Below are 12,080 nucleotides of genomic sequence, written 5' to 3' on the forward strand. Positions count from 1 at the left end.
GCCAGTCTGGTGCAATCAGTATCATCCTTGGTTTGTCCTGTTTGATCATTAGTAGTACCTTGGAGAGGAGAGGCAGAGGAGGAAAGGCATAAACTGACAGATTTTTCCAGCTGAAGGACAGAGCATCCACTTTCCAAGCTTGTTTGCGGGGAGTCCTTGTGCAAAACTTGTCCAATTGGTAGTTCTGGGGGGAGGCAAACAACTCTATATCTGGGATCCCCCATTTGTTGATCAACATGTTGAAAATCTTTGGTTCCAGTTTCCACTCGTGTGGGTCCATGAGATTTCTGCTTAGTTCTTCTGCCAGTGCATTTAGTTTTCCTGGCAGGAATTGAGCCTGTAGATGCACTAGGTAGCTCAAGGCCGTGTTCTACAGAGCCATGACTAGTCTGCTGAGGGGGTAAGAATGGGTACTCCCATGCTTGTTTATGTACCACATAACAGTGATGTTGTCCGTCTTTACCATTAATTGTCCTGGAAGAAAGTGGTCCTTGAAGGCTGTCAGAGCATTCTGTACAGCTAACATTTCTTTTTGATTGATATGCAGGTGCATTTGACTTGGGTTCCATTTGCCCTGAATGCACTTCCCTGCCAGGTGAGCCCCTCATGCATAGTCTGATGTGTCTGTTGTTAGGGTTTGGGCAGCAGGGGGTAGAGTGAATGGTAGTCCCTTGTTTTGGTGGCAGGCCTCTGCCCACCAAAGGAATTCTAACTGTGGGCAAGGTATGATAGGAATCATTGCATAGATCCTGAGAATGTTGACACCATAGGTTTTTTAGATACCATTGTAATTTCCTCATACGTAGTCTTGCATATGTAATTAGTAGAATGCACGAGGCCATGAACCCAAAGGCTTGCAGTATTTGCCTTGCAGATAGCAGGGTTTTTGTGGCCACTAGTTTGAAGTACGTTGTCAAATGAATTTGTTTCTCTGGCGTAAGGAAAGCCATCTGGGAAGTTGTGTTCAAGCTTGCTCCCAGGAATATAATTTGTTGACAGGGTACCAGATGTGATTTATTTTCGTTTATGGTGTACCCCAGACAAGTTAACACCTTTTGTACAAATGCCAGATGATTTAGAAGTATGTCCTGGCTTTCTGCCTGAATTAGACAATCATCCAGGTATGGGTATATTTAAATATTTCTTTGCCTGCAAAATGCAATGACTGGAACTAGGCACTTTGTGAATGCCCTGGGCACAGTAGATAAGCCAAAGGGCAGTGCAGAGAACTGATAGTGCATGCAGCCTGCTTTGAAGCGTAGGTATTTTCTGCAAGATTCCCTGATTGGGATGTGCGGGTAGGCGTCCTTTAAATCCAGTGTTGCTAACCAGGCATCTTTGCCTATCATGGGAAGCAACTGGTGAAGAGTTAGCATCTTGAATTTTGGAATCACCAAAAATGTGTTCAGGATTGACAGGTCCAGGATAGGACGCCATGAGTGGTCTTTTCTGGGTACCAGGAAAAGTCTTGAGTAGAAACCTTGTCCCTTTTCCTCTTCTGGTACAGTCTGAATAGCCTTTAATCTTAAGAGACAGAGTACTTGCTTTTGAGCCTCTACCCACTGATTTGAGGGTAGATCTGGCCAACCGTTTGGGGCTGGTAACGTGTGGAAGTGAAATCTGTATCCTTGGGAAACTATGTTTAAAACCCATTTGTCCTGGGTAATGAGTTCCCAGTTTTTTGCTTGCAGAGCAATCTTTCTCCCTAAAGAACAGTCAGTTGACAAGTGCTTGGAAGTTTTAAAGTTAAGTCACTGAGACATCTTACCATAGGGGGGAGTCTTACTACTCCCTGATTTGGAAGTGGGAGCCCCCCACTGTTTAGTCCTGTGCGTACCGTGGGATTGAAGCCTGGGTGTTCTGTTGGTTCTGAGTTTGAACTGAGAAGGCCTGGAAGAGGCAGGAAAGGACCAATCTTTTGAGAGCCAATGCCTACTAAATCTAGGAGGCTGCACTTGTAAGAAATTTTTAACAGTTTGCATAGATTTAGCTTTTTCCTCCATCTTTTTAAGAACTTATTTTGCTTTGTCGCCAAACAGGCGGTCCTACTTTAAGGGAGCATCCAGCAATTTAGCATTAACATGATCTGGCAAAGATTGCTCCTTAAGCCAAGCATGCCTTCTAAGTACAGACCTGTTGACAGCAGACCTGCAAGATGCCTCTAGTGAATCAAAACCAGATTGCAAAGTATGTTTTCCAACCTGTTCAACAGAATGCATTAAATCCTGTAAATCCTTATTTTCAGCACAATCAGGAATCAACATCATTTTCTGTTTAAGCAATAATATGCTGCTGATACTTTAACATATGAAACTGGCAATTTAAGGCCCTGATGGCCAAGGTTACAGAGGTGTATACCTTCTTACCCAATCTATCCAGGGCCCTGGAATCTCTGTCAGAGGGGCTAAGATTTTTGGCAGTAGTAGCCTTAATGCCCTTGGGTCCCCGTGAAATGGTCTCAGGATCCGCAGTAAGATTTTTAAAAAGAAACTTGTAAGAATCAGGAACCCTGTAATATCTGTCAGGTTTTCTGGGAGCAGAAGGTAAAGAGTCAAGGGCCAACCTAGATTCCGAAAAGGCATTGTCAACAATGTCCAGCACAGGAGGGATAGCTAAAGGCCTGTGTTGGGGCAGGAGTAAGAAATCTCTAAGCCTCTTTTTAGAATCAAGAGTAATCCTGGCTTTCCCAGTGAAAATGCTCCCGAAGAGTATGTAAGGTTTCACCAAAAGAAAAATCCTCTGGGGGAGAAGCAGAGGGAATAGAGCCCTCTGCATCAGAATCCTCAGGTAGATAAAGGTAAATCCTGGTCATCAGAGGAGACAGAAATTTCAGAATCCTGGTCAGAAGTATCATAAGCAAATTCAGTCCTAGGTCTCTTAGAGGGGGAAGGTTGGCTTCCCCTGATTAAAGTAACAAGGTCTTCAGCCATTCTTATCATTTGTTTTTTAGGCATAGAGGCCTGACCATGTGGTCTGGGCATCGGTTTCCTAGGTATGGTTTGAGTTTTAGGCCTAGAAGAAAAAGATGGTGTTGGTTTAATATGCAAGTCAGTAGGCCTGAATACACCCTCAGAAGCCGGTGCCTGCACAGCGGCTCCGGACCCATCGAAGGTAGAGACATTTGCAGGTTCCACAGTTGAAGCATCTCGCGGCATACCGGACTACGAATGGGTCTCAGTAGAGGCCTGTGAATCTGAAGTAGCGGGTAACAGGGGCTGCGAAAGCGCCTCACTGAGTACCGGCGAACTGGTGACTAGCTTAGGAGAAGCGTCGTTGGCAGCTTTGGACCTAGGCGGCCTGTCTCTGTCTTTATCTTTGCTTTTTTTGGGATGTCGGTAGTCGGGTGGCTTACCGAAGACATATCTGGATAATTGAACAGAGTACCAAAATATTTAGAAGCGAAAATGTACTGACGACGAATAGCTTGTGGTTTAAATAAGGCACAAAACCGAAAGCAAGGTACATTGTGGTCAGGGCCTACAGTACAAATGAAAATTTGCTTTCTACAAGAAATACAATTACTGACTTTTACTGACATTGGTTTAGAGCAAGAAAAAGTTTCCCCAATGGGGTGCTTAGCTTTAGTTGAAGACTTCGGTTCTGAAACTCGAAAATGAAAATTTCAGGAGTTAGCCAACCGGCACTTGCAAACTGGTTCTGCTTCGGGCACCGCACGGCAAGAAAGACTGATGTAATGGCATCGGCTGCATGCTTTATACCCCTGACTACCTGACGTCACGGAAGATGAGACAGCAACCGATGCAGGACCCAAGACTTTGATAATAAGGCTGAGTGAGGGCTACTGCAAGCAGATAACCCAAATGTGATGACTGCAACAGTGAAACACGAAGAACATCTGCAGACACAACATTCCTCATACATTCACAATTAAGACTAAACTTTAACATACGAGCCTGACAATTCAAAATTCTGAAAATCAAAGTTGCAGAAGCATATGCTTTTTCCCATACTTATCAATAATCTTCCCATCCTTGTCAAAAACAGTAGCATTGGAATTAACAAAATGTTTAGCAGTAGTAGGATTAACTAAAGTTACAGCTCAAGAGTCAGGTTTGGGATGAATGAATAAAAACTTGAAAGGCTGAAGAACTTTAAACTTTCTATCTGCCTTTTTAGCGGCAGCAGGCTTACCATCAGGAAAACTGTGGACAGTGACACACACATCCTCCATAGCTGACAGTACTAGAGAAATGGGTGAAGGTTCTTGAAAGTCTTTCTTTAAAAGCTCATAGTATTTTCTGAGGGACTGAGAAACCTCAGTCTTTTCCCACTGAAAACACTGGCACAATCTGGAAACAGTCTCAGAGAAAGAGAAACCCACAGGGGGCAATCAGAAACTGAGCTCTCCTCTGAGTCTAAATTAGAAAAGTGAGGAAAAAAAACTGTATCTGTCCTTTCATCTTTCTGTCCAGATTCAGAATCTTGAATCTCTTCAAAAAAGGACGCATCCATCTTTTTTTTTTTTTTTTGTTTTTTTTTTACCAGAAAGCATTTTATAACAAGGATCAAAAGCCCAAATTAAACCCGGAGCCAGACCCAGTAAACTACTGCTGTCTAGGAAATTTGAGGGGAGCAGATGTATGTTTATTTTTCTGTTTCTTTTTGACAGGAGAAATGGGGGTCCACTGTGTTATTAATAGCAGCAGTAGGTTCCCACAAATGGGTACAGCATTCTGATAAAACAATGAAGTCTTTCCTTTTCCCTCTACCAGGACTGAAAATGAGTGGCTCTCCCTTGTTCACTGAGGGGACCTCAACAGCCACAAAATATGTGGCTAATCCCCGGTCCATGGTGGCTGTAGGTACTACACTACAGTGATCTTGAGTAAAAGATGAGTGTTCTGAGGAATCAGTTTTGGCCATAGCAACGTTACCCACCTGAGGCTGAGGCAAACTGCTAGCCTGCTGTGGTCTCAGTCTGTTTGATTAACTCTTTCTTTTTGAGGCTGGAAGAGGACTGACCGTGGGACCAGTAGACTGATCCATGGTCATATCAAAAACAGTGCCCATTTCCCATAGAAAACAAGCAGCATAAGCCAGTAAAAATTTTAAGTCTTTAAAAGTCACTTTTTTCACACAAAAACACAGTGAAAAGCTCTTTAAAACAATTTAGAAGCCCTGCAATGTGTAATAAGCACAATTCTCCAAGGAAAAAAGGCTTTCAACTACTTTAAACTGACAGGAAAATGTGCTCTCCCATTTAGAAGTACAGTAAGTTTTGTGACAGTATGTAAAAACACAAACTCCTAATTTAAAAATAATTTTACTAAGCAGGAAAGAACAATGATACAATAAGTTTTTAATGTGGATGAGGAATTTGCAGTTGGACCAAATGGATGCCCTAGTCAACAAATACCAAAATAAACAAACATTGGAAAATAAATGAAAGCGAGAGACACTGATTTAGGTGAAATGGTAACCTCTGATGGCGCGGTTTCACAAGGGTCTTTCAGGATGGCACAATCTGGATCAAACAAGTCTTTATCCTCTAGTATTATTCTTTGTATACTAGTAAGTACTGATGAAGGTATTTGACCTATATACTTTTGCTGCACCAAAAATGGCTGTGGTCCCTTTAGTGATTTTTGACTGCCTTTAAGTCCCTGTTTTGGGGAATCATTGGATATGATACACCTGTCTCAGAAGAACATGTAGATAATTGCTGATCACCAGACTCTTAAACAAGTCTGGATAGATTCATAGGTAGTTACTAGGCACGCAGTCCAACAGCCATTCATGAGGTTAGCCAACACTATCTGGTTAAGTGACTTGCTCAAGGTCACACAGTAGGCAAACGAGGGCTGAGGGAATCAAACCTTGTGCCACAGGATATAGCTCACTAACAGCTCACAGCCTTATTCCTCTTCACTAACTCTAAGCCTTTAAAAAAATTAACCTGACTCTTTGTATATCCAGAGCTACTGCACTGTCACTGAGGTAAATCCGTGTGCTTACAGAAGCAAGGATTAATATAATACCTTGATTCTGGAAACTTCTTAGTTCTCTTTGAAACATTTCCTTAATTTTTCCTATTTTAGAAGGCTCTTCTGGCATGCAAATTATTTTTCTTAGGCTTCTTTTCCAAAGTTTTAAGCTGTTTTTAAGTTCTGACATGAATTTAGTGCTTTCTGACAAATTTAATTTAGAAGCTTGCTTAAATTCAGAACAACTTTCAGATACAAGAGCACTGTGGTCAGTGTTCAAACAAAACAAAACAAGCACTATGCGTTGTGGTCTTCCATATTATCTACTTACCCCATGTATTTAGCTAGTGTAAAGATATAATTTGGTCTCTAAATGATTTCTAAAGGCTAGTTTTAGTTGTAGCGATGAGTCACAAAATTACCAAAAAAATTAAAGAACCAAAGTATTACACTGCCCTCTACACATTAAGAAGTGAAAGGAGTGAAGAACAGTGGTGTTTATATACGGAATCCTTGCCACTTTCCTTATGTGCTGATCTTGATTGCTATAAGACCTGCACTGGTTCCTCACAGGAAAGATAGTCAAGACATGAAAGGAAAAAAAAAAACACTAGTAATATGACTTACTGGTATAATGACCCTCTATGAATGTCAGTTATAATACAGACATGTCTCATGGTGATTATTCATATGAAAACAAACAACATAAAATTGTAAAAAGAATAACAAACCAAATGGAAAACCAGCAGCACATAAAAATATGTATACTTTAAAATAAAAACTATGCTGTATAGTATACTTTAAAATAAAAACTATGCTGTCTGAAGAAGTTTTTACAAAAGCGCTTACCAGTTGATTTTATATTTCATTTTAATAAATAGTACCTACTGCCTATAAAGTATAGTTTTTATTTTAAAGTAAACAACATACAATGTTTTATTACAACTATTAAATTAATTAATACAAACCTTACAGTGCCATCAGAGGATGCAGAAAGAAAGTTCTTGTCATCATTTCTCCAGCACAGGTCATATACAATGTTAAGGTGCCCAATAAATTCTCTCAAACGACGACCAGAAGGAATTTCATATACTGGATAAAAACAAACTAATTAAAATTGTGTAAGGTAAGACAGACAACTACACAAAATCTTCTGATTCATACATTTGTGATATTATTTTACAAAGCCTTAAGCTATCAAACAAAAAAACTTAACAGTCAACAAATAGAAAAGAAATGTGTTTTTTTAAAGTTTTGGCTGTCAAAAGTGTTTGCTTTCAGAAAATGAACAAAGGAAATGAGAGCAAGACTTAAAAATGTATCAGTCCAATGAAGTGGTCTGTGCCAGCTTTGTAGTGTACAGGGATAAAGCTCATGAGTATGACCCAAACTCCATTAGTAGTCAAACTGCTAGAGGAGCTAGCAGGGGATGGAGAAGAATAATGATGTAGAGCCTGCTCCCCTCCCTCTGTGGGAGGGATGCATGCCAAGGCTGCAGACGCAGAGAAATCTCTGGTACTGTCTTTGGATTACCAAAGCTACTTTTCTTCAGTGCATAAGATGTCTGAGGGGAAATGTCTTGCAGAACCAAGAGACGTGCCCACATGGCAATTGCACATCATCATACATGACATAACCGGCATCTGCAAGAGGAACTGGAAGATGAATAACAGAAGATCCCATTTTCCCCAAGAAGAATGATGGTACTGCTCCTGCTGCTCAACATTCATCCTAAGGGAAATGAATGGACCAAAAGGTTCTCATCTCCGAGGGGAATGAAAGGAGCAGGCAGAAAGGGATTTTATTGATCACTGAGAACTGGGAGTAAAAAAAAACACGTCATCCACAGGATATAGCCAAAGTTATATATCATCAGTTAACAGTAAAATAAAAAAAAATATTTAAAAATAAGTTACCCACTATAATTCTTGACTTGCCTGCATAAGTCTTCATCATTCTGCTTTATATTTCAAGGAAATAAAGGTGTTATGCTCTAGTGGAAGCTAAATGTTTCACGTGAAAAGCCAGAAAGCAAGCCTAATGCATTACTGGCCGTCTCAAACTGTCTATGTATTTTTTCACCAAAGCTTTAGTTCTTTCTAAAGTTAAACAAAAGGATAAATATAGCTGTAGGTGGTACTCAGCAGACCAGCCCAACATGAGAGATTCTCCTTAAGTAGCAGTCCATGTATTTGAATCAATGTCACTCAACCTTTTGCCAGGTTTTCCATCTTCACAGACACTCTCTGATGTCAATTACAGTCTGTCTTGTGCTGCTCAGACTATATACTGCACACTCTGCATAAAGGTAATGCAGACTTGCACCATTTCCAGTTACAGATAAGAGGGAACTGTACTAACATTACAATCCACAATGCAGAAGGGCTGGTGGGTCACTGCTCTTCAAAACTGTATGTGTAGAAACTGCTTTTTATTTAAATCTGTATCCACAAAATCACAACTATCTTTGCCCATTGTCCAAACACATCCAAAGTGTTATTAGTTATATTCAAATGTAAAATGTTTCTAGCTGACAAGGTTGGCATGTGAGGTGAGGTGGGTCGTATATGCAACTAAACTATACACACTAAAAGAAGTTCAAACTTCAAGTAAAAACAAAAATACCACTCTGGAGCCGATGTTCTACAAAACACTATGACAGTTTATTAATAGGACAATCCAAATGGCATAAAAAACAATCCAATACGTGTAGGTCTTACTGTTCTGTCTATTACTAGTGGTATTTTGGTTCGAAGGAATAGCTGTGTTGTAGGTGTTATTAATACCCACCAGTTCGAACTTCAAGCTAAACTGCAGGCATCAATGGAAATACCCAGAAGGCAATGTGGTTTTAACCCCAGGCAACAGGATGCTAACTGGACTGTTAACCCCAGGAAATAGGATGCTAACTGGACTGTGAAGTTAGCAGCCTGTCAGGTAATCTGAATACATGCATGACTCAGCTGCTGATTAGTCCTGTTACTCTCCTGTTCTCTTCCCACGCTTTAGTTGTGAGGGAGAGAGGGAGAGAGTGGAGAGACAAGTGATGAGTGACCAAAGAACAGAAAATCAGTGATCCAAACAGATTAGTGTTTAAACTTTATGGTATGTTCTCAGTTTTATTTTTTTTGTTTTTTTTCCAAGCAGGCCAAAATTCTTGCATTTTTTCCTGGCAGGTTCAACCAGATGCATTCTGTATTTTTTTTCCAGGTAGAGCTAACCAGATAATTTCTGCATTTTTTCCTGGCAGGTTCAATCAGATACTTTCTGTATTTTTTTTTCTGGCAGGGCTAATCAGATACTTTCTGCAGTTTTTTTCCAGGCAGGGTTAACTAGATACTTTCTGTACTTATTTTTTTTTTCCTGGCAGGGATGACCAGATGATTTCTGTATTTAATTATTTCCTGGCAGGGTCTACCAGATACTTGTTAAATCTTCATCGGTTTGTTAAAATTAATATGAAAACTAAAGAATATCTTACAAGTATTTTTAATTATTTAATTGTAACTTGTTTCATATTCATGAATTCTTGCTAAATAAATAATTAGAATTGTAATGACAGATAATATAATATTAAATACTGATTGTTTCAACATTTCTTACTTTGTTTTATTTTAATCTATTTTCCCTGTTTTTCTTAAGAATTTCAATATCCCACACTAGATAGTGAAAATGGGCTGGTGGTTCTGATGGTGCCAGAGTCTAATTCTTGTCCCAGACTACCCCCGGTAACACTTAATAACTACTTGTATGTTTTGAGTTATGAAAAATAGAATAACGTCAGAAGACTCTGATGATGTGAGAAAAAGAATATCAGCAAAGACTCTTGCAAGAACCTCTCTCAAAGACTTCGAATTAAGACAGTTGGCTTCATATAAATATCCTTTCATTCTCCAAGAAGAATCCAAGAACTAAAGCAACTTTGGAGCAGAGTTCTAAACAACATGCCACTCCTAATAAGTTTAGCATGAAGACTAACTATCATGGCAGAAAATAATTATAGTACTGCCCTTCGAAAGCCACACTTTACACTACACATAAAACTTGAAATTAGGGTAAATAGACTGATCATTGTGAACCGTCTAGTGACAGCTAGTATCACAACAGTGTGTGAAAGGTTATCGAATATAGTTAATTTGACGACTGTAATACCGCAATCTTTTTCATCAATCATGAATTTGCTGATGTTACTGCTGTTTTTTTCTACAGTTTCTGTTGGATTAATTTCGGCACCACCAAGATGTTTATGCTGAACAGGGTGCAGAAAATTGTTTATTCTCAATGAACTATATTTTTGTTGTCATAAGGAAAATATTTAAAAATGAGTTACCCACTATAATTCTTCTTTCCGGCATAATCTTCATAATAATTTTCTTCATCTTTAGAGACATTTGCTTTTTTCTTATAGTTCTGAAACAGCGGAGACGGTACATTTAGTTACGGAGTAGGTGTCTACCTGCAGAAAACACTTTTAGGCGATTTACATGTTTTCTGGTTTCATCTAGAGTTTAGTGGTTTTCCATGCTTTGAGTTCCATTACTGTTTTTTTACAGTAGTATTACATAAATCCATTTTATACATATGAATGTGTTTCTATGTAGGTCTACCTGTCTGTCTTTACACGTATAAATCTCTGTGTGTGTATGCATATATACGTGTATATGTATATAAATATATTTACACACACACACATATATATATTTATATATATATATATATATATATATATATATGTATGTATATATATATATACCCATACATATATATATCTATATAAATATATACATATATATACATATATATATATATATATATCTATATATATATATATATATATATATATATATACACACACACACACATATATATATACATATATAGAATGTATATGTGTGGTGTGTGTGTATGTATATATATATATATATATATATATATATATATATATATATATATATATATATATAGATACAAACACATATATATGTATGTGTGTGTGCATATATATATATATATGTGTATATATATATATATATATATATATATATATATATATATATATATATATATATATATATGTACTATTTTGTAGATTTAAAGAAAGCATATGGCAGGGTGCCTAGAGAGGAGTTGTGGTATTGTATGAGGAAGTTGGGAGTGTCAGAAAAGTATGTAAGGGTGTTACAGGATATGTACGAGGATAGTGTGGCAGTGGTGAGGTCTGCGGTCGGAGTGATGGATGCGTTTAAGGTGAGGTGGGATTACATCAATGATTAGCTCTGAGTCCTTTCTTATTTGCAATGGTGATGGACATGTTGACAGACGAGATCAGACAGGAGTCCCCGTGGACTATGAGGTTTGCAGATGACATTGTGATCTGTAGTGAGAGAAGAGAACAGGTAGAGGACACCCTGGAGAGATGGAGATATGCTCTACAAAGAAGAGGAATGAAGGTCAGCAGGACTAAGAATATATATGTGTGAATGATTGGAAGGATAGAGGAATGGTGAGGATGCAAAGAGTAGAGGTGGCGAAGGTGGATGAGTTTAAATACTTGGGATCAATAGTTCAGAGTAAAGGTAAGTGTGGAAGAGAGGTGAAGAAGAGAGTACAGGAAGGATGGAGAGGATGGAGAAAAGTGTCAGGAGTGATTTGTGACAGACGGGTACCAGTAAGAGTGAAAGGGAAGGTCTACAAGCGGGTAGTGAGACCAGCTATGTTATATGGGTTGGAGACAGTGGCATTGACAAAAAGGCAGGAATTAGAGCAAGATGTGGCAAAGTTAAAGATGTTAAGATTTGCACTGGGTATGACAAGGGTGGACATCATTAGGAATAAGTATATTAGAGGGTCATCCCAGGTAGGAAGGTTTGGAGACAAAGCCAGAGAGGAAAGATTACATTGGTTTGGACATGTGCAGAGGAGGGATGTTGAGTATATTGGGAAAAAGATGCTGAGGAAGAAGCTGCCAGCTAACAGTAAAAGAGGAAGGCCTAAGATAAGGTTTATGATGTGGTGAGAGAGGACATGCAGGTGGTTGGTGTGAAAAAGCAAGATGCAGAGGACAGGAAGAAATGGAAACAGATCCGCTGTGGCGACCTCTAACGGGAACAGTCGAAAGAAGATGATGATGGCACA

At 38.9% G+C, this 12,080-nt stretch overlaps 1 protein-coding gene across 1 annotated transcript in view; it reads right to left on the bottom strand.

Moving 5' to 3' along the window:
* The window catches only part of AHI1 (Abelson helper integration site 1), a 2,471,520-nt gene that overhangs the window by 1,528,235 nt on the left and 931,205 nt on the right, over positions 1–12,080 (bottom strand). Inside the window, exon 11 of the mRNA XM_044087109.1 lies at positions 6,914–7,037. Coding sequence (XP_043943044.1) covers positions 6,914–7,037 — 124 coding nt within the window. The remainder of the gene's footprint in view (positions 1–6,913; positions 7,038–12,080) is intronic.

The sequence above is a fragment of the Protopterus annectens genome, chromosome 1.part1 (genome assembly GCF_019279795.1).
Source record: "Protopterus annectens isolate FY-2018-M chromosome 1.part1, PAN1.0, whole genome shotgun sequence".
Lineage (NCBI taxonomy): Eukaryota > Metazoa > Chordata > Ceratodontiformes > Protopteridae > Protopterus > Protopterus annectens.